The sequence below is a fragment of the Chelonoidis abingdonii genome, chromosome 17, assembly GCF_003597395.2.
Source record: "Chelonoidis abingdonii isolate Lonesome George chromosome 17, CheloAbing_2.0, whole genome shotgun sequence".
NCBI classification, from domain to species: Eukaryota; Metazoa; Chordata; order Testudines; family Testudinidae; genus Chelonoidis; species Chelonoidis abingdonii.
The window spans coordinates 16,173,321-16,197,257 of NC_133785.1; the positions used below are offsets into that span (position 1 = coordinate 16,173,321).

Genomic DNA, 23,937 nt, shown 5'->3' on the forward strand with positions numbered 1-23,937 from the left:
TTGAACTATCCCTGGTAACTATTTGTCTAACCTTAAAAACCTCCAGTGATGGAGATTCCACAGCCTCCCTAGGCAATTTGTTCAAGTGTTTAACTACCCTTCTGGTTAGGTTAGGCATTAGGAAAAAAAAACAAAGCTTCCTAACTTTCCTTTATTGCAGTTTAAGTCCATTAGTTCTTTTCCTGTCATCAGTGGACAAGGAGAAAAACCACCACTTCTCTTTATAACAATCTTTTATGAAGTTGAAGGCTTATATCCTCATTCACTCTTCTCCAGCCTGAACAAACTCAATTTTCTTTCCTTGAACATTTTTAGATGTTCAATCATTTTTTATTGCTCTCCTCTTGCTTTTCTCCAATTTGTGCACATCTTTCCCAAAGTATGGTGGACACAATATTCCAGTTAGTAAAATAGTTCTTTGTCTGGCTAAGAGCAGAAGGGGATGAGGACAGGTTTTAACTATTTATATGGCCCTTAGCATTGTGTCTTAGTGCCTTCACTATAGAAAGGCATTTATACAGATTTACAGTGTACCACAAAACATGCGTTAATGGTGAGGCAATACATGGAGCATTCCAACAGTGGCTCAAAAGGAGGCTTCTTGAGGATGACTGAGGACCCACCAGGGAGCGAGATGTCTAACTGTAACTTAAGTATGAAGAAGGCCTTTAAGGAATTTAGACACTGCTGTGAAAGAAAAGACTGAAGGTGGATCTACCGGAGCATGGACATGTGAATATTGCTGCTAGATGGATCCTGAAAGAAGCAAATAGCAGTGCTACTGGTTTCATGAATTGTAAATAGTTTAGGATCTTTGGCACCTCTACTGGATCTAAAATTACTTGGGGCTGCCCCTGTGGGAAGAAAAAACAAAAACAAAAAAACAACCCAACTTTTACACTAAGTGTTCCTGCTTTGAGAATTCTCTGAACCTACAGGGAGCAATCTGTCAGATCAGCCAATATCCAAACATTCAGATGTCTCGATGCAGGATCTGATTTTAGTTCTGAGACAGTACATCTGGCAGTTGCATGGGAGGTCAGATGTCTGCAGCAGGTCAGGCACCTAAAACTATCAGGTTGACAACAACTTTATCTTTCCTGGTCTTGGAAACTATCCTGGTGATCAGCGGAAGCCGTGGGCAGGCAGAGGAATCCTCAAAAACCACTAAAGAAATGTGTCCTGCAACAAGCACAACTCAACTGCAAGTTTGGGCACTTGGTGTTGTCACAGTGGTGAACAAGTCGATATCCAGTGTCTCAGCCATTCTTTTAATCAAATCCTGGAAGACTTAAAAATTCATCCATGGAGGAAGTCAAACCACTTCATCTGGAGAAGATGAGATGACAGGATGTTGTTACTCTCGACTGAGTTGGGACTGGTGAAGAATGTGGAGGGTTTTTCTTCAGAGAAGGAAATTAGCATCATTTACAATTTTTAGAGCAAGTTTCCTAGAATATAGTTTTGCTCTCCAGGGAGCCCAGTCTGGCCATGGTTGGTTGAGATTGGTATTCACCGCACTGAGTGGGATCTATCCTGTGGGTTTCTGATGACTTCCTGGTACCCCTCAGAGATTTCTCCCTCAACTCTGACTCTCACTGTACAAACCCCAGAGGTGAAAGGACTTGCCTAGAAGAAAGAAGAAAAGGAATAAACCTCCTCCAGAGACCTGGGATATTCAAAGCTACAAGCATGTCCCCTGGGTGGAAGATGGGGAAGTGTTCACATATGGACAACTCCAAATAATGAATAAGGAGTTGTGGACTTAAGGTTGTGCATGAGGCTGGTAACTACTACAAAAACAAAATTACTTCAGAGACATGCACCAGGAGCCATAACAGTATGCAGCAATCAAACAGTATCAAACAAGAGATCCACTTTATGATGGACATTGGTCAAACCATAAGGAAGCTCATGTCCTGAAAAGTCCTTTGCTCAAGGCAAGATCAGCAATGAAAATTGGATTCTGGAATGTGAGAACATACAAAGCTATTGAAACTGCTGAAATAATTAATGGCTAGAAAGACCACAGACCTTTGTCACCCGCATTCTGAGAGTTGTCCTGACCAGGCCAGAGAAAAGGATCCAGATACCACCACCACCTAACTGGCTCCAGTTGAATCCCAACCATCACCTGGGATGAAATGGGACTGGACTTTAAACAGCAGCAGCTGCTCTAGCTAATCTCAACTAACTTCTTATCATTCCCTCTAAAAAGAGTTACCAAAATCTTTTATACCTTCCAAGAGACTGTCAGACAAGGTTTTGTTTTCCCCCCTTTCTAAAAAACCTTTGTCCAGCTAAAGAGAAAGAACAAGGGATGTTGATAAAATTAAAGCCTTATTTATTGATTTTCATTTCAAATGCTTTCACTGTTTTTACTTTTTTCCCCCTTATATCTTTAATCAAAAGGCAAGAAAGATTTTTAATGGTGTGCTTGCCACAGTAGTAAGCAGTCTGAGGTCTCTGTATACCAAACCCAGTTTACCAGTGGGTAATGCTGAACAGCGACTGGGTTACGTTAACACCTTTGGCTCATTTATTCCATCTAAATACATACAGCAAAAGGGGGTGAGGGTGGGGGATGAGGCCAACCTAGAAAAAAACATTATGCTGAACAATAAAAAGGCCAAATCCACCAACATGAAATGCAAGAGCCTGACCAGACCAGCACAAGACTGAACTAAATGACAAAAAACTGGTGGATGACAGAGGAACCTGAGGGGTGTGGGAAGATAAAGAACTGGGGCAGTTCTGAGGACATTGTCTTGCAGTCCATACCATAGGCTACTTCGGGGGGGGGGGGGGGGAATTCTTCACCAAAAAATTAAAAAAATTTTATGCACTTTTTAACATTCTGCATTTTATGTGTCAAGACACCACAAAATAATTATGCCAGTTTCAATTATTTTGGTAAATTTATTTCCAAATACCTGTCAGCAAATATGTCCGTAACAATAGAGAGAACAAAGAAAGATTCAGGAAATGTTGTTTTGACAAATATATTCCTTACTAGGCATATTCATACAGAACTTTGAGTAATAATTCATTTAAACTGCAAGACAAAAAAAACAAAAAACCAAAACCAAACCAAACCACCCACTTATTTCCTGCACTCTTCAGAAACAGTCATAGGGAATTAGTTTCTGCCCAGGTCCCAGGAGTGACACTGCTTTTGGCTCCTTACAGAGGAAATCACTTTTGAGTGGGGCTTGTAAGAAGTGGCCTGAGCCACTTGAAGTTCAATTGAAACAAAACACAAAACACAAACAAAAAACAAAAAGATCCACAATGAACTAATCTTAACTACAAACCTCCATTAGTGTCTCTTAGAGCAAGCTGCTGATGCTATTAGGTTCCGTCTTTCAGGTATTAAGAAGGAACTGCATGGCAGCTAAAGCCTCTCGGCCTTTTATGACATTACCTATGGGGCACAGACAGACACTGCTATTTAAAAGAAATCAATCTCACATGCATAGGTCACATGCACACGAAGTGTGGAATCTGTGTGGATAATCAAAGAAGAGGTAGATTATATTATTCCCCATTGTTATTTGACATACCTTTATAAACTGTGATTTACTTCTTCACCCACTCCAGAGCTGCACATCACACCACCCTATCTATGTCTTTTCCTTTGCTCAAGAGAATAGCCGTGCTCCTCCTTCTCCAAGATCAAGTTGTCCTCACAGAGCACCTAGCAGATGGGACCATAGTTCTAATAACTGAGAAGCAGCATGTGATGCCCTTGGACCATTCTCCCAGAAACAAATTTAAGTACTTTGTTTAGTTCAACATAAAACTTAACTAATTTAGAACAACTTCAGCAATTCCACTGGTAGCCAAGATAACGAATATCTAAAAAATTTTGATTGATTCTCTTTGCTTATAGTCATAGTTCAGAGTAAGCTGTACCTTTGACCCCTCATTCAGTCTCTCCATGAGTTCCTCTTTCAAGTGACAGGCCCAGTCCCTGCGCTTCTCTCAGAGTGAAATCTAGCAATCCATGCCACCTTTACATTACGTCTCCAGATTACAGAACCCTTATTACCAACTGAGTCTCCTAGGCAGCTTCAACTGAGTTTGGCCCCTGCTAAAGGCATCCCTTCAAGCATTGCAACCAGTGGAAAAAATGCAGGGACTCAGGATGATTTATTTAAAAAAAACAACAGCATTATTTATCCATAAACGCATAGCAGTCAGAGAGAAAAAGCTTAGGTAAGAAATTTGTGTAGACCTTTTTGTCTCTAAGTCTAGCATTTCCCTCAAGACTTCAGTAGGCCAGTATTATCCCTCTTACTCCAACTTCTAGGAGAAGAGGATCAGTGTGTCCCCAGCAGCCACTGGCTCCTCTACTGACTCCTGGTCAGCTTCAGGGCTGAGGCTTTTAATCCCTTCCAAGCTCTTTGTTTTTCCCCACTGGATACCCTCCCATTTGGGGTTACCAGCCAGTATGCTGAGCAGAGCATGGTAGTAATAAACCTTCAAAGGAACTGAAATAAGTATGAGAGATTTACCTCTCTACAGCTACTGGCTGGGTTCCCACAGAGGCGTGCATGTGTGGGGAAAAACAAAAAAACAAAACAACCCCCCCCCCCCCACCACCACACACACCCTGCACACAACCCACCCAGGACTGATTTAACTTTGTACCCAAGCAGAAGACAGCATGATCGTAATTAAAACAGAGGTACATACAATATTCATTAAAAAAATAATACAGCTTTCCCATGTTCCTCACACTTACCAATAAATTTGTATAAGGATTGCATCATTTAATCAATGTTGCTATTTCCAAAAAAATTCCACCCCCACACACGACTAGCTAAGTCTGGAGAATTTTAAGAATACGGTGGAAGAACAGCTGCACTAATAAAAAGTGAAGACTTATGTTTTATCTTCTGGAAGTTAATCAGAACTAGCCTCCCAAATGCCAAAAATCCTCAGTGAAGTGGGAGAGACATCTGTTGGATATCCAGAACACTGAGCACTAACAGCAATGGAGTCAAGCAAGAATTCATTTGTTTTAGAGTAGCAGCTTGAGATGCAAGTTCAGATAGGTCTCTGGGGTGGAGGAGAGAAAGGAAGCAAGGAAGGACCTGGTGAAGCTCACATGGACTTACTTGGGTTTTCCAGAACACGTTGTTGCTACCATTAACTAAAGCATCAGAATAATGCTTTAGGTGGTCAAGTTTTCATGCAGGCACCACCAGAACTCATATGTTGCTTTACTACTGCAACCCATATTGTACATATAACTATGAAACAGACATGCATGCTTTTTGGGCAGTTTGTATTTGTTTTATTACAATTTTAACGGTTAGTATTTTCATATCTGAACATCTTTAAAGGATTTTTAGATTTACAGCTTCAAAAGACACTTTTACAGAATTATTTAAGCCTTGATGATGATTACCTACTGCACTGTATACAAGTTACCTGCCCATCTTCAGGGACCCTCCCTCAAAAATTGAAAATCTGAGATTTGTGTTCACAAAACTACAGAACAACTCAATTTATGGAAAAAGAATAAGTGTCAAATGTTCATATCAGTTTCACAAATTTAAGATTCAATAAGAGCATACACAAAACTATACATTTTATCATTTTATTAGGAATAATTCCAAGTGGGTAATGAAGAAACTAATCCATTGAGTTTGATGTTTTTTCCAAAATTCTTTATGAAGATATGTTCACCAATAAACAGTAAAACTTCAGCAGAACTATTATACACTGGGCGAAAACATTCAGGCTGATACCAAAAGCAACATGCAACATAAAGAGATACAATATAAAGGAAGACAATCTGCTGAATATTAAAAACCACCTCAACATGAGCTCTTTGCAGCCAGCACAGAACTATGCTACCCATCAAATCCAATTCACACAAAGGCAAGTTGGGCTGATGGAACCCAAGGTTAATAAAATGTTCCTCAGTGCAGTAGATTTGAATAGTGTTTTAGAGCATTTTTTTGGCAAGGGAGAGAAATAAATATACATGGAATGCTACATTTTTAAGTCAGCAGACTGTCTGAGGAATGAAATAATAAGGTATCAGTAAACTAAAGTAGCAGGGGGGAATCTTTAAAAAACATTACTTAATTTATTGGGGCTCAAAAAGTATTCAAAACAGATTTTAAAGATGTCACAATAACTATCTTCAGGCATTTAACATGACAAGGGAAGTAAAAATCAGAAGATAACTTGGAAAAAAAAAGTGTAAGGAGTTTGTTTTTTTAAACCCAAGCATGTTGCTACTTCTGCAACATATAGCTTGGTAAACAATAATTGGCAACAAAATAAGTTGAAACGCTGTAATATCCTGCCCAAACCCGTTCCAGATACTGTTTAATAACCAAGATGCAAACTAATTTTGTTGTAACAAGCCTAGACCACTTATATCAAACATGTCCCTGGTGAGAAAGTCATCCAGTTTGAGTTAGCGTTTTGAGAGCTCATTTGACAGCCAGTCAAGTCCCTCATACAGACCAGTTCCTTGTGTAGCGCAGGTCGCTTGGACATACCACTGTTAAGGAACAAAATATAAAATAAAATGAAAAGTGAACTTTAAAATATTGAATTCCTACATACTATCAGGGTGTAATTCTTACGGTACAATTTCATGTAGTTTGATCCCAATAAGTATGTTTTTCAAAAAACTTATTTCCCACCACCACAAAGCCTAACAGTAACAGAAGATATTTTCAAGAAAAAAATTTAAATTTCAGTTAGCAATTGGGTTTTGAAGATTCTCCTCCTGTGTCTGTCACCCAAATACTGACACATTATATTAGTGCATAAGAATCAAAGTGAAATTGAAGACTAATAAAGTAAAGTGTAAAGAACTGTTGTAAATTAAAATTATTTGTTTTAATCAGGTGCTCTTGAGCTCATAGGTAAGAAATTTTTACTACATGATCTAACCTATCTCTTTTTAAAACCAGTTCATAATGACGTAAGCCACGACTGTCAACATGAAGAGGTAAAGTGATGCAAAAAAATGCAATGAGGAATTATAACAGGGATTTAAAGTTCCCAACAAAAGTTGTGTTGTTGAAGCCTCCCTTATCCTGTTGGGCATTTTTAATCATAGATAGTTTTATCAAAACTCTTGGACAATTCCATTCTCAGTCTGTCTTTCTTCAAAAGAACGAAAGAGAAGAGTAAAGGCAAAACACCCCCCCCCCCCCAAGATATTCTATAGTCTGCAATGGTTGTATCTTCCTATTTAAAAAAAAAAAAAAAAAAAGGAGTAATGAAGCATTTTATTTGCTTTTGATCACCTATTTTTATTACACAAGTGTGTGTTTTATGTTACTCTTGTAGAAATAAGACTTTGTACATGTCAAATACACATTACATTTTTCCACAGAAAAGAGATGAAAGCTTAAAAACTTAAAGGGAGAGTACATTTGCTTACAAAAAAATTGGACCAAAACTTTAGTACTTACAGTTCTGTTACGCAGAGACTGAAGACCTAGTTTATCTGTCATTTCACTGATTGCCATGGCATTTGGCAAGTCTTGTTTGTTCGCAAAAAGCAGTAGCACTGCATCTCGCAACTCATCTTCCTGAAGCTAACAGAACAAGAGACCATGCTAGTTATTTTTCCATTTAATTACTGTAACAAGCAGCTAAAGAGATGCAATTATGAAATAAAGGGAAAAGTGCTGTAAATTTTTTCATTCTCCCTCCCCAAATCACAGTGAGTAGCTTCTGACTGAGATCATCAAGTACCCATGGTACAAATTCCACTAGTGTAGGTAAAGCAACATTGTTTCAAACAGCAGTTTCGATTTAAGTTGTATATAGACAGCTCATTGTCAAGGATTACTTTTCTTTTGAGTTTTACATCCCAAAGGGAATTGGGTGAAGTCATCAGTAGTTCTCGACCTAGAGTCCACTCATGTGCTAAACAATTTTAGATAAGTAGTGATGATTTAAAAAACAAAAAAACAAACAAAAAACACAAAGAGGGAAGTCTACAATACATGTTTTAAGACTTTCTGAAGGTGCATGCGTTTTGAAATTTCAGCAAAACTGGCATATTCACCATTTGCAGAAAAGTTGATTTGGTAAAGTAAATACAGAAGATGGCAATTCTGTTCCAAAGATATTTATATTTACCATTTTCTGCAGTTCTTCTGCTGCTTCCTGAATTCTCTCTCTGTCATTGCTATCTACCACAAAAATAAGACCCTGGGAAAAAAATAAAATTAAGCAGCTTTGATAAGTCGCATAAAACTTAAGCATACAGCAGTGTTCTACCCAATAATTCATGTCATCTTTTTTTCAGGAGTACAGTTCTGGTGCTTCCCCTCTCAGAAATTCAAGTTTGAAATGGTAGTAATCTTTTAATTAACGTATACAGAGAAAGATCATGGACTACAGCTAGGTCATCAGTAGACATGATATGAACATAATTTTCACAGTGTATGTTAAGTTTAAAAAAAACAAAAACAAAAAAAAAACCCCAAAGAAGGCTACGATTCCCAGACTGTGGTCCCCATATCAGAATTTCAGGGAAAGACAACTGGCGAAATTGTGATCGTTTTCTTTATTTTCAGATGTTCCACTGAATCAAAGACAGCTAGAGATACAATATTTAGACACTATTAATATGTCCTCCACCCTATAAAGCTGAGGGTTCTCAACCTTTCAAGTATAATTTAATTTTTAGAAGTGTGTTTTTACCAAATGTTCCTAACACCATTTCTAACATTAAAAGAGAAATATCAAAGAGCTTATTCCATACTGCCTTCCACTCTTCAAATCTCCACCTAAAAGTCTTACAGCCTAACCTCCTCTGAAGAAGCAGATTCTCCCCCTATGAAGGTCCCTGGTGATGCTTCTATAATAGGTCTGAAGGTGTCAGGTAGGTAACATTTTTGGTCCTCAACTGATATGCTGTTACTAGACTACTGTGCAAGTCCCTTTGTCTAATCACATTCCACCATACACTCCTATTTGCACATGCCCCAGAATCATGCCTGTGCTACTGCAGAGAGAAGTTTCTTGGCAACAATCCTGCACAAAGCAGAGCAACAAGCATGAATCTCTTCTGCTTCTGGGGTGTATAGAAATGTGATAAATTACTTGTCTTTCTACTAACTATCCAAAAAGCACATTGCAGCGACGACAGAAGCAGCGAAGAAGTGAACTTGACATGGCCGGGATCAAACCACCAGCAATACCACCCTGATTAACAGTATTCAGTAACATTTTTAGATACTTTATAAGCAAAGGGAGCCTAATAAACACAACTTGTATTTAACCATAATGTGCACGTGAATATTATTTTTATGTAACTCAAAGTAAAAATTATCTTGTCTGTCTTCAGTTTGGTTAGAAAAGAAAAATACCTACAAGGGCAGCTAGGCATTAACTTACTTCTTTACTTGAAGACCCTCTTCAGTTTCAGGAGGTTAGCAGACAAAGCATCAAATTTAATGAGGCTAGAAAGTCCATCACACAGCTTAGTGACCCCTCTAGCACATTAAGGAGTAACACAGGCAGGTCCCTCATGGGAATCCTGTCTATCTGAGTAAAACTATAATAAGCTAAGTCTACACTAGGAGTACTTTATTGGTACTGGAATTCTGGTATACTGCACCAGCAAAGTGCTCCTAACATGGATATATCCTAGTGTGGATACAACTATACCAGGAAAACTGCTCTTGCACTAGCATAGTAAAATAATTCCCCCTTCATCACTGTCCCTTAGAGAAAAAAACATGTATTTGGTAAAAGCACAGTTTTGCAGGTATAACTGTATATACACCAGGGGAAATCACTCCGCTTCACATCCCTGACTGACTTAATGCTATGATAGCAAAAGTCTGTAGTATAGACACAGCATAAGACATGAAGCCTTCCAGATGGGAAGGGGGGAAAAAAAAAAACAAAAACAAAAACAAAAAAAAACCACCAGCTAAAACAGAAAAATAAGCCAAGGATCCTCACAATTCCAGCAAATATGGTGGGGACCAACTCATGAGAAGAAAATGGAAATGGAGGCAGATCATTTTCTGGAAATACTGTACACAGTGGTCTTCATTTTAATATGAATATATGCACTTCTTTTTTACTTGTAAAGCATCAGAACTCCTACCTGTGTGTTTTGAAAGTAATGCCTCCAAAGAGGTCTAATTTTATCCTGACCACCAACATCCCAAACTGTGAAACAAATGTTTTTATATTCTACCGTTTCCACGTTAAAACCTAAAAAAGGAAAAAAAAAAGTGGTTAAATATTGACATTGACTATGTAAAAGTTACTATAAAGTGTCAGCTGTCCTCTTAAAAACAGTGACAAAGTTTCACTTTCATATACTCTCTCTTTTTTGTTATGATAGAACCAAAATGCATAAAATAATAATTTCTCTAAGAGTCCAAGTCTTTATTAACTTCTATTCTGGGGAATATGCATCTCCCAGTACCCCACCAATCAGATCTTGAAACAAAAGGTCCTACAATGAACAACATTTAAGTCTTTTCTCCCTCAGAAGAATTGAGGATTTTAAAGTGAATGATTCTGTAGTTTAATTACATTTAACATTAGTAATTAGATGAGAAGCAATCATTAGTTTTCTTACCAATAGTGGGAATTGTGGTGACAATTTCTCCTAGCTTCAGTTTATACAGAATAGTTGTCTTACCAGCAGCATCCAAACCAACTAAAAAAAAATACATATAAAATTTAATTTTAGTTTGACAGTATAACTAAATCATGCTCTTTATAAATATTCCACTGAAAACAACAGGGTGGGGATTCACTTTTCAGTGAGCAACAAGTAAGTTCCTAAATGGCCTTAGTGAATAAAATTTTTTTCTCCCCCTCCCCCCCCAAAGTATATTTCTCTCCTTCCTTCTCCACCCATCACTTGAGGCAGAAGCCAAACAGCTAAGAATTCAAGTTTAATACCGGAGTTCCCATTCTCCGTTTACATCATCAGAAAGCTATGTAACTTCTTCTTTAGGCATCATGTAAATGACTGATCGGAGTTTTTATTTGTTTTTAAAAAACACTGTCGTTCACATGTAAAGGTTTTGCTCTAGCATGTTTTCATGTATTTGACGTACCTTGTAATATTTTCTAGGCAGCAGCCAGAAGTTCTCTCTCCTCCTTCACTTATTCCCCATCAGATTGGAAGCTACTTTTTCTTCTCAAATGCAGACCCTGTCTATTATTGATCTCTTTATTACCTTCAGATCTGGCTACTGCAGCATGCCCCACCTGAGACTACTCTTGATCACTTCAAAGTTTCAGCTAACATGAAATGCAGCAGCTCACTTAGGGCTATTTTACACTACCTCACTACATTGCTGCAGTTGTGCCATTGCAGTGTATCTGGTGAAGATGTGCTATGCTGACAGGAGAGTGCTGTCTTATCCAGGGCTTTGGAACTGTGCCCCAGCTCCGCTCCGGGCAAAAACCCGCAGCTCCACTGCTCCGGAGCTCCTCTGCGCTCCAGCTCTGGGCTCCGCTTCAAAGCCCGGCTCTTATCAGCATAAATTACTCCACCTTAATGAGAGGTGGAAGTTATGTGGGTAGGAGAGCATCTCCTGTTGACATAGCACAGTATGGACTCCACTTAAAGTCAACGTAACTTATGTCACTCAAAAGGGGTGGCGATGTAAGTTACATGGACTCAAGCGGTACTGTAGAGAATCCCTTAGTGACATTTGATATGATGGAGAGCATATAACACCTGTGGCTCCAGACTACACTGAACAATACAAACTGTTTTTTATAGAAAAGCTCTACATGCTTTGTGTCATGGCTACCCATAATACATGTCTCCATACACTAGTCCAGTCTACTGGGCTGTTTTGGTTAACAGTCCCCACTTCCGAACTCTGCAGGAGGGTACTCTGCTCTGGAATTTGCTTCACTGCTTCTCCAACAAAACCCTAGTTTGTTGACCTTCCAGGCAGACTGTGACATGGGGTTGTTGTTTCCCTTTTGAGTGATTATTTGTAATTTATTTCTTCTTGTACATTTAAAAAGTGTGCATGTGTGTGTGCACGCATTTTAACTGGGCATGTACCCACAGAACTTTAGAGGAGCAGCTTTTGCAAATAAACATTTGGTAGTCCATCATGGTGTTTCAAATACAGTGAGCTGAGTGGATTAATATGTATTTTGACAAGTATTAAGAGTTTAGACCAGGGGTAGGCAACCTGCGGCACGCGAGCTGGTTTTCAGTGGCACTCACATTGCCTGGGTCCTGGCCACCAGTCTGGGGGGCTCTACATTTTAATTTAATTTTAAATGAAGCTTCTTGAACATTTTAAAAACCTTTACTTTACATACAATAGTTTAGTTATATATTATAGACTTATAGAAAGAGACCTTCTAAAAACATTCAAATTACTGGCACACGAAACCTTAAATTAGAGTGAATAATGAAGATTCGGCACACCACTTCTGAAAGGTTGCTGACCCCTGGTTTAGACTCTGTCCCAGAAAACCAATTCAACACACATTTGGAAATGTATGACCTACTGCACATGTCCATGAATAAATGATGTTATTTAAGAAGTAAACTGCAAGAATGAGTGTTCAACAAGTGAACGCAACAATCATTTTAATTAAAATATCATTTGAGAAACTCAAAGCTTTCAGTAGAACTTCGATAACACTCTTCTCAAAAAAAAAAAAAACAAATGAGAGAACAGAAAAACTCCTTCTGGTACTATCAGCACACTCAGCAACCATTTTTTATTACTATACCCATATCCTAATACTGTAGTATGTTTCGAACTAATGTCTTGCTTGCTATTTTTGTACCTGTCCTGCACTCCATATAGGGGCGTCTGACAAGTTGTACACTTATATAAATAAGGCAGTTTTCTTAGTGTTGCAATATAATGTAATTTCAGATTACTCAACCACTTACGCAGAATGAAACCAGACCCTTAAAAACCTATTTTCTATTTGCAAAGTCTCGCTATATAAAAAAGCGTCCTACAGTATTTAGACATTTAATATATCAATGTTATACAAATTAGTGTATTTACAGTTTGTAAAGAAAATCTTTAAGAAAATCAACTGCCTTCATTGATATTGGAATCTGTAGAGCCAAAAGGCCATGTGTTATACTTCTGTCAAAGAGACTTCTTTAGGTACAAGAAAATTCTCAAAATTCCATTTTAAAGAGCTCTCTAAATGTGTTTTCATGATTTCTAAATGCGTGCCCTTCAGAACTCCAATATTCCATCCCCACCCACTCCTCTAGATGATTAGCTACAATAGCAGGTGGCACTGAAATAGTTCTTACTATGAACCTACAAAGTTTAAAATTGCTAATATCGTTTCAGCATTTTTCCTACACCAGTGTAGTATTGAGTAACATTCAAAGAAGGGGGACTCTGTAAGGAGCAACTGTCAACTCTTCAAATGTACCTCCTGTGCTGAAATAATGACTAATAACCAAAAGGTACTGCTGTCCAAGATGGACCTCTAAAACTATGTCTACACTGCAATTAAACACCAACAGTGGGTACAAATCAGTTGACTTGGCTTGGGCTGTAGGGCTATAAAACTGCAGTGAAGATGTCTAGCCTCGAGCTGGAGCCTGGGACCCTACCTCCTCCCAGGGTCCCGGACAGTGAGCTTCAGTTTTATAGCCCCATGACCCTGAGCCAACTGACCTGGGCCAGACACAGGTCTTTAAACTGTAGTGCAGACAGATGTTCATACCTCAGCCACTTTACTGGGCATTTCCAAATGGAAGATAAGATGCCTGGGCCTTCAGAGAAGCCACATGAAACACAAGTATAATATTTAACTCTCTCTAGAAGCCTGAGCAGAACAGAAAAGATGGAATTTACTCCATGAAAATTAAGATTATGTAGAGAAGAGTCATCAGTTCAAAATATATACCTGAATTCCTCAAAAACTATAACATCTTAAGGCAAATGGCTCATCAGTAAGTTTGACAACCTTGAAAATAAACATGAAGCTCAATTCAGAGGTCAGAAAATGCCAATGGCCCCCCCCCCCCAAAAGTTTCTAGCTCTTACAGCAGCAGAAAATAAAAAAAATAAAAAAAAACTTTAAAAATGTGACCTACTTGTATCCTAAAGACTCAAAAAACAGAAGGCAAATAAATCAAACCCAACATTTTTCAAAGTCTCATGATTTAAAACAAGATCATTCTTTTGTGAGGACCTACTCTTTATGTAAGTTCTTGGAGTTGGCAATACTGGAATACCAAGAAGGAATTTTGTATGCTTGTGTGTGTGAAAGATAACCAACCATGATGAGAAATGTTCCGTGGCACACTAAGAAAAATATTCAACACCAAGAACAGGCCTTACCTGCAAGTCTTTGAACAAAAGACTGGACCAGAAAGATTTCCAGGAACTTTCACGGTGAAAATATAAGCATTTACATGAATACAGAAGAAGTCACATATTGGCATTAAAACAGGTTCCCAATTCAAATACCAAGTAGTTTTATAGGATAATTGTTGGTTTAGCAAAAAGTTAGAAGTTTAAAGTTTGCATTATCGCCAGCCCCCTCACCAATATAGCCAACCCTCGTCCTCAAACTTCCTTCTTACAAGCTATCAGAGGGGTAGCTGTGTTAGTCTGGATCTGTAAAAGATCTGACGAAGTGGGTATTCACCCACGAAAGCTCATGCTCCAAAACGTCTGTTAGTCTATAAGGTGCCACAGGATTCTTTGCTGTTATTATAAGCTGTAAATCAATTGTTCCCCTTTTAGATTTTTTAAATAAACTTTTAAAAGTATCAAGTCACGTAATTTGAACAGCTATGATGTACAACATATTTCAGCTAATATGCATTATTCTTTTAGAAAAAATGTATGGCAATTTACATGTTACTATGTGCCAATTTCTTAAGAATGCCTCAGTATTCAGCTTTCTAAAACAAAACATTACACAGTCCCACCATTTACAATTGTTCTTATTCTACTAAGAGACTGAAATGTATTTACCACCACATTTGATTTACTGGATTTTTACATCTGATGTGTATATTTTTAAACTTGTCTTCTGACTCTCAAATGATAGGTAAGTCAACTGTCTTGGTCACATGAGGGGATAGTTAAGAATTCCAATTAACAACTCTTCCAAGTTTACATGAAAAATCTCTGACATTCCCCAACACCAAGTCATAAATCTGAAAGAGGATTATTTTGCACCTTGGTTATTTGTTTCTGATTCTTTCCCAGAAATATTAACTTTTAGCTCTTTCCCCATTGAGGCTTAAATCTCACAGTACAAGTGTGTTGACGGTTGTTTGTGAAGTCCTGAGACACAGCCGTTCAGATAGCAATTAAGGGTCACATGGTAAGTACAGCCTTGCCCTTGCACCTATTGATCTTTGTAATGTCTACTTTATAAGTAAAGTGGAGCAGAGCTCTTGAAATGAGTCGTCTCTTCAAGTCACTTGTAAGTCCCAGGCTTGCAGTGTGCTTCTCCCAGGAACTCCACTCTGCTAGTGACCTTTACATCACCATGGCACTTGCATACTTACTTACAGCTCTCATAGCGACATGCATGATAAGCAACTACTCTGAACTGTTTGAAAGAATTACACGAATTACTTACAACTGTCAGGTTGGAATGTTACATTTTCCTTGACTTTCTTTAAGAGTTTCTCCAAAGACATTTTTGGCCCTTTCTTATGAAGTGTGCTTGTTCTGGGGCCATTAAACTTACTGCATATATATCTGCATTCAGTTCCATCTACAGACTCACATGGACTCATTGTTAAAACAATCTCAAACTGTTCTTTTCAGCCAACCAAATTCTACTGCCTAAAGGTAAGTGCCCTCCAGAATGATTTTATCACCGCATTGTATTTTACATCATTCTACTTTTCTATATCCTAAAAGAGAATTTACCCACAGGGCGAAACTACTATCTCCATTTTTTTAAATCCAGCCTAAGCCACCTAGACATGGCATACCTGTAATCTAAACGTGAACAAAGCACAGCTTTACACAAGTAGCCACAAAAATTTAGGGATTGATTTTTAAATGGAATATATTCAAGAACGCCACATTGTGGCAGCCAGACTCAGACTTCCCAAAATTAAGAAGCAAGAAGCATGTTCCAAATGTCCAAATTTGATTCATATTCAGATTAAAATAATTTCAAAATCATTCTTATTTTAGCATTCATATAAGCAAGTTCTACCCTGTAATTTCTTCACTATGTTTTACAAGGGCTATTACAAACAATTCATGCCCTTGATTTTTGGCTAGGTTTGTTAATATAGCTATTTATAGGTTTGTAGGTTGTGTTTTTTGTTAAGTTACAGGTTTGTAACTATTCAACCACACAGGTGGGATTCCCAAAGTTAATAAGATAGGGAACAGCCTATCATTCGGCAGCTTAATATTTGAAACGCTAATAAGCCTCTCGGAAGATGGATGTTTTGGCAGTTTATTGTCTCAGAGATTATAGATAGCTGCGTGGCCATACTAACAAGTGATGAATATAGTGACATGATATAATTATGATTCTGCAAGGCGCAATATCAAGAAAAACAAGGTTATTTGGTAATGTTAACATATACCTATGTACTAGTGGATTAAGCGTAACACTGGGACCAAGGAATTTCTGAACTCTAACCCCTGTTCTGCCCAGTTCAACTATGTTAAATTATTTAACCCAATATCTCAGCTGTCTCTTTTCTCCCTGATCCGTATCTGTAAAAGGGAGTTGGAATTGTGCTTTCCCTTCCTCGTACACAAGAATATAAATGGTTGTCAGTCCTTTAAAATATAGTGATATATAAACATGCAAAGTGTTAATGTGAGTCTATGGGGCAATTATGATTTTTAAGAAGCTTTGTAAATCCATTTGTGACATAATGCACTATTGACTATTATCCTCCTAATCATAAGTTTAGTTAGGGGTAGCCATTAGGAGATTATTATATCTTTTTATGGCTATCGTGCAATTAATTGCACAATTAGTTGCGCTGTTAAACAATAATAGAATACCATTATTTAAATATTTTTTGGTGTTTTCTACAATGTCAAACTTTAGAGCCTACAAGTCAAATCAGTCTTACTTCTTGTTCAGCCAATTGCTCAGACAAACAGGTTTGTTTACATTTGCAGATGATGATAACGCTGCCTGCTTCTTGTTTACAATGTCACCTGAAAGTGAGAACTCGCGTTTGCATGGCACTGTTGTAGTTGATACCACAAGATATTTATGTGCCAGATGCACTACAGATTATGTCCCTTGATGCTTCAACCACCATTCCAGAGGACATGCATCCATGCTGATGACAGGTTCTGCTCAACAATAATCCAAAGCAGTGCGGACCAATGCATGTTCATTTTCATAATCTGAATCAGATGCCAACTGCAGAAGGTTAGTTTTCTTTTTTGGTGGTTAGAGTTCTGTAGTTTCCGCAGACGACTGTTGCTTTTTTTAAGACTTCTGAAAGCATGAGCCACACCTCATCCTTCTCAGATTTTGGAAGGCACTTCAGATTCTTAAATCTTGGGTCAAGTACTATAGCTATCTTTAGCAACTTCACATTGATATCTTCTTTGCGTTTTGTCAAATTTGCAGTTAAAAAGTGTTCTTAAAACGAACATGCGCTGGGTCATCATCTGAGACTGCTATAACAGGAAATATATGGCAGAATGCAGGTAAAACAAAGCAGGAGACATACAATTCTCCCAAGGAGTTCAGTCACAAATTTAATTAAAAAAAACAAAACACTTTTTTTTTTTTTTTTTTTTAAAAACGAGAGTCATCAGCACAGAAGCATGTCCTCTGGAACAATGGCTGAAGCATCCAGAGGCATATGAATCTTTAGCGCATCTGGCATGTAAATATCTTGCAACGCCAACTACAACTGTGTCATGCAAACACCTGTTATTTTCAGGTGACACTGTAAATAAGGGTATGTCCAGACTACCCGCCGTATCGGCGGGTAGCGATTGATTTATCGGGGATCGATATATCACGTCTCATTGAGATGCGATATATCAATCCCTGAACGCGCTCCCCATCGACTCCAGAACTCCACCGGAGCGAGCAGCAGTAGCGGAGTCGACGGGGGAGCCGTGGCCAACGATCCCATGCCATGAGGATGGGAGGTAAGTCGGAATAAGATACGTTGACTTCAGCTACGGTATTCCCATAGCTAAAGTTGCATATCTTACATTGACACCTCCTGCTAGTGTAGACCAGGCCTAAGAAGTGGGCAGCATTACCTCCCGTAAATGTAAACAAACGTGTTTCTTTTAGCGACTGGCTGAACAAGAAGTAGGACTGAATGGACTTGTAGGCTCTAAAGTTTTACATTGTTTTGGAGTACAGTTATGTTACCAAAATCAAACAAATATATAAAATCTACATTTGTAAGTTGTACTTTCTTGATAAAGAGACTGCATGACACTACTTGTATCAGGTGAATTGAAAAATACTATTTCGTTTATATTTTTATTACAAATATTTGCACTGTAAAAGTGATAAAGTGAGCATTGTACACTTTGTATTCTGTGATGCAACTGAAATATTTGAAAAATGTACAAAAACATCCAAAAATATTTAATAAATTTCAACTGGTATTCTATTGTTTAACAGTGCGATAATAGCGATTGTTTTAATCGTAATTCTTTGAGTTAATCATGTGAGTTAACTGCGATTGACAGCTCTAATCTTTTTAGAAGATTGTGTTCTCTGCTCACACCATAAAATTAGTAAGCTTGTGAAATACGTGATGGAGTGCAAAGTATTAAAGAACTCATATCCACTCAAACACAAGGTATGTGCCATGACTCTGAATTAACTCTGTAAAATTTAGTGTTTTACAGATGTTTGCAAAGTATTAGAGTAAAAGAAAGTTGCTTAAAATACTTCTGTCATTATGATGTCTGAAGTAAATTACATACAAACACTGACCAAATATTTATTTTCTAACCCACACAATAAATAAATCTATTTTTAGAAAAATTAAATTTCATTTAGGTAAAGGAAATGGACTGACAGCTCTGGAGACTGAAATCATATCTATCTACAACACACTATAACGCAAGTGGCAGTAACTAAAAATCGTACCCTCCCACCACACTGTCCAGCCCGTGTGCCAAAACTGAACCAAAATCACTTTTGAGGCAGAAACTAATTGAGTCTTTTTAAACCTAGACTGAATAGATTAGGAGAAAACGTCAATGGGGTGCAAATTATGATGTGGACACCTGCTTACAAATATATCCTTCCTTCCATACTAGAAATAAAACTCTCTCAAAGGAGCTTCTCATAATATTATTTGTAGTGTAGAAGCGTCTAACTGGGTTTCATAACCAAGCTAAAACCTTAAACTGGTTCCATCTACACTGCATAATGAAAATATGCAATAAACATGTCCCCTTACCCACCTTTATTTGTAGTGTAGTCAAACCCTTAAAAACCATGACTGAAAGAAAAAACACAATCCATTTGATGTTGTCCAAACAGCTACTGGAAGGTATGATTCTTGTTGGCAAGTTAAAGAGGTATGGGCTGGATGAATGGACTATAAGGTGGACAGAAAGCTGGCTAGATCATTGGGCTCAACGGGTAATGATCAACAGCTTGATGTTTAGTTGGCAGCCAGTATCAAGCGAAGTGCCCCAAGGGTCAGTCCTGGGGCTGGTTTTGTTCAATATCTTCATTAATGATCTAGAGGATGGTGTGGACTGCAGCCTCAGCAAGTCTGCAGATGATACTAAACTGTGAGCAGTGGTAGATACATGGGAGAGTAGAGATAGGACACAGAGGTACTTAGACAAATTAGAGGATTGTGCCAAAATAAGTCTGATGGAGGTTCAACAAGGACAAGTGCAAAATCCTACACTTACGAAGGAAGAATACCATACATTGCTACAGACTAGAGACCGAATGGCTAGGCAGCAGTTCTGCAGAAAAGGACCTAGAGGTTACAGTGGATGAGAAGCTGGATAGGAGTCGACAGTGTGCCCTTGTTGCCAAGAAGGTTGTCATTTTGGGCTGTATAAGTAGGGGCATTGCCAGCAGATCGAGGGATGTGACCATCCCCCTCTATTTGACATTGGTGAGGCCTCATCTGAAGTACTGTGTCCAGTTTTGGGCCCCACACTACAAGAAGGATGTGGAAAAATTGGAAAGAGTCCAGGGGAGGGCAACAAAAATGATTAGGGGGCTGCAACACATCCCTCGAGGAGAGGCTGAGGGAACTGGTTGTTTGTCTGCAGAAGAAGAAGAATGAAGGGGATTTTGATAGCTGTAGCTGCCTTCAACTACCAGAAAGGGGATTCCAAAGAGGATGGATCTAGACTGTTCTCAGTGGTCCTGGATGACAGAACAAGGAGTAATGGTCTCAAGTTGCAGTGGGGGAGATTTAGGTTGGATATTAGGAAAAACTTTTTCACTAGGAGGGTGGTGAAGCACTGGCATGGGTTACATAGGGAGGTGGTAGAATCTCCTTCCTTAGGAGGTTTTTAAGGTCAGGCTTGACAAAGCCCTGGCTGGGATCATTCAGTTGGGGATTGGTCCTGCTTTGAGGCGGGGGTTGGATTAGATGACCTCCTGAGGTGCCTTCTAACCCTGATATTCTATGATTAGTTTGTATCAGTGTTAGAACTGAACTAATCACTATGGATAAAGTGTCTGAAGCACTATGAACTATTATGGTCTCAAGAACACAGTTTGTTCTTGTATTCTCATCATTCTGCAAGAGTAAAAGCAATAGTGCTACCAATGTCAATATTAATCTTACAACCATCTTTTCCAAAAAGTTTCATACTTAGTCATTTAGAGTTGTATATGAAAAGTTGGCTTGACGTGCTAGTAGTTCTCTTAGAAAAATATTTTTACTGTATATTTACTATGCTATTATTTATAGAGAGGCAAAAATTACATTAAAGGACACTGATCTCAGGTTTAAATTCTTATTTTAAGTAATTAAAATGTCACAACAAATTTAAGCACTGCAAAACACAAAACAAAAAACCACAACCACCTGCTACACAAGTGTTGGTGAAATTTCAACTGGTGCATACTAGCTTTCATACCCTATGTACAATGTGCTATGAACACAGAATCATTTTCGGGGGGATTGGGGGGGTGGTATTTATGCTTGATGTCATTAGGTCTGCTATACATAACCACCTAATGTGCTATGCGTATTACGTCTTGCTTCTCATACATATCCGAATATTTTTAGGGCCCAAATTGATATGCCAACAGTTAGGAGCTGATTCCATTCTCAGTTATTTAGCCAACAGAAGTTAGATGTGGTACAAAGGCAGTGGACTGAGCTATGGTAAAAGATGCTCTCTTTATAGTCTCCTGTTAATTAAGGACCAACTGATAGGCACTGAAAAAAAGTCCCATTCACCTAGCTGGACAATTGTAGGAAAAAGAGTGTATAAAGTTGGGAATATGAGGAAAGGAAATATTGAATGCAGCATGTGATTATCACCTCTTCAACTCCCAAGTCTGGGAATTACAGTAGGAGTAAAGAAGTGATTGTTTTGAACTGTTACACACATAGGCACAGGAACTAGGGGCACTATAGCACCCCATTTTTGTGCAGGGTCCCATCAGCCACCCTGCGCCGAGGGTCCCAGCGCTGCCAGCCCAGCACTTCACTCTTGAGGTCCCAGCCTTGGCCCTCTGACCCCTGACCGCATCCCCCACCCTTGGCCCAACTCTGGGAGTGGGGGAGGGCACAGACAGGAGTAAGTGGATAGTGAGGTAAAAAGTTTGGGGTGGGGACCACCGGCTTGTAGCACCCCCCCACTGTAAAAAAGTGTTCCAGCACCACTGGTTACACAGTACATTTCAAAAGAGCCACAATGTAACTGTGGTCAGATAGTGGCCTAATAAAACTAGCTTGACACAAAGTTGCATTTTTATCATCCTATACGCAAGATACACCAGAATTTGTGATTAAAGACATTCTTTCTCAGAACAAAAATGAGCAAAGATGGCTAAATTAATGCTTTCTGTTCAGCAGTCAAATTCTAGAGCCCTTAGGGCTAGGTTAACACACTTGGTGCTGTCACATCGTGTTCCTCAAATATCAAATCCCTTCACAAACGTTCGGGTATGGCATTTACCTGTTAACAGTTTCACATTCTTTTTACAGGCTGTGCTTGTTTTACAGTGCGCACACACGCAGACGGTGCTAAATAATCCCCAGCTTGGCCACAAGTCTCAGGGAAGGGTAGGGGCAGGGTTTAGGGCATTTTCTAATAAAAAGACTAAAAGTCTCCCACCAACAGAACTGTAGGTGAGGAGGTAAAGAACATAAAGGGGAAAGAACACAGCTCCCCCCCCAACCCAAGCTCATTCACTTGAGGCCGTTCAGTTCTCCACTAGCCCGAGACCCACGCGGAAGAGCGGGGAGTTGGCTGGGAGACGGCGCAGGCCCGGGGGGATTGATACACACGCACCCACAGCGGGGGAAGAGGTCAGGTCACGGCAGGAGCTTACCCAGGCCTGAAGGACGCAGACGGACAGACACTTCCTCCCGCCCCGTAGTCCTGCACCGGTGTAGCCAGCTCGCAAGCCAACAGCCGCTTCCTACTGCGTCCCCAACGGCCACACGGAACATCCCACCTCCCCCCGCAGGGGCCCAGCCGCGTCTACACGAAAGAGGCCGAGTAACGGCAAGCAAAGGGCTGCGAATGCGGCAAGCGCGGCCCGAGAGATCGGGATCCCTGAGGCGACGGAAGGCAGGGCCGAGCGGGTCCGGGGGTCTCTCTCTTACCCATGAGGATGCGCATCTGCTTCTTGCCGAAGAGACGTGAAAAGAGCGAGGAGATGGTGAGGCCCATGGCGGCTCGGGCAGGGCGGCGGCGAGCGGGAGACGTGTGTGCGCGGCAGCAGTTTATGTCCCAATCCCGCTCTCTCGTTTTAGATCCCTCCGCGGGGTCCCTGCCCAGCAACTGCTGGCGGCGGCTACTGCTGCTGCTTTTGTGTCCGGGGGAGCCTCGCTCGCTCTCTGCCACGTCACGCTCGCCACCACGGCCGCCCCCAGTTCCAACGCGGACAAAATCACGTCACGCTCGCCACATCCCCACTGCAGCGCCACCACCCTCCCTTGACCCGGAGAAACCCTCCGAACATAGACTGACTACAACTCCCAGCGTGCTATGCGCCAGGTACTGATCGATAGCTTCATTTAATTGACGTAGGGCATGATGGGAGATGCAGTCCCAGGTTCGTCGGCTCACCGAACCGTGGCCTGAGTCGAGTATGGCATGCTGGGAACTGTAGTCATTCTCCGCCCCGCACTGTGTGCTGGGAGCTGTAGTCTCCGTGCCCTAGGCTGCGCCCTAGGGAGCCGATGGTTAGACAAGGCCAGCTGTAGAGCGTGTACGGGGCCCTGCTCACTCTCCTTCCTGGTGGTGGTTTTGTGGGCATAACCCATGGCGCCCTACCTCCCCTTCCACCCCTGCCCCCCCACTTTCTTAGAAGAAGGGTTTGGCAGCATGTCTCTCAGAGACTAATCGTGCTGCCCTCAGGTTAACACATGGCATCCAAATAGTTGCACTATTGAGAAGATAAGGGACACCTCAAACCAGGGGACAAGGCAGCAAATGTGCAAGGACTTAGACTAGAATCAACCAAACCTTATTCCCAATTAGAGCAGAAATATTTTGACTATGTCAATACAAAATATCTAAGGCCATGTTTATGTCATGGATGTCCTGGAAGTCACAGAATCCATGACTTCCAGAGACAGACAACAGTGAGACCTCTGCTAGGTTCCAGCCACAGGTAACAGACTCCTGGGGGGCTTCTCAGGGTTTCAGTGATGGGCAACAGCCTCTTGCGGGGAGAGGGGCTAGGGGTATCCCGTTTTCTCTTTGGGAAATATCATCCTGCGACTCCTAGCCGCAATGACCAGAGGTGGGCCCCCCCTGCAGCTTCCAGCTGCTGCAGGCAGAGGGGGAACCCCAC

General features: G+C 40.0%; 1 protein-coding gene across 1 annotated transcript; it reads right to left on the bottom strand.

The window, feature by feature from the left end:
- Positions 1-5,279: 5,279 nt before the first annotated feature.
- Positions 5,280-23,086, bottom strand: ARF4 (ARF GTPase 4). Its single transcript, XM_032801326.2, has 6 exons — positions 22,742-23,086; positions 10,595-10,675; positions 10,112-10,221; positions 8,128-8,199; positions 7,452-7,577; positions 5,280-6,526 (listed from the first exon to the last, which is right to left on the bottom strand). Exons 1-6 carry the CDS (start codon positions 22,806-22,808, stop codon positions 6,440-6,442), a joined length of 543 nt encoding a protein of 180 aa, XP_032657217.1. The 5' UTR covers positions 22,809-23,086; the 3' UTR covers positions 5,280-6,439.
- Between the last annotated feature and the right edge of the window lie 851 nt (positions 23,087-23,937).

Coding starts and splice junctions, on each gene's coding strand:
- ARF4 (XM_032801326.2), bottom strand. CDS start 22,808: ATGGGCCTCACCATCTCCTCGCTCTTTTCACGTCTCTTCGGCAAGAAG. Junction 10,676..22,741: donor GCAGATGCGCATCCTCATGG/GTAAGAGAGAGA, acceptor ATTTTTTTTTAG/TTGGTTTGGATGCTGCTGGT. Junction 6,527..7,451: donor AGTCTCTGCGTAACAGAACT/GTAAGTACTAAA, acceptor GTTCCTTAACAG/TGGTATGTCCAAGCGACCTG.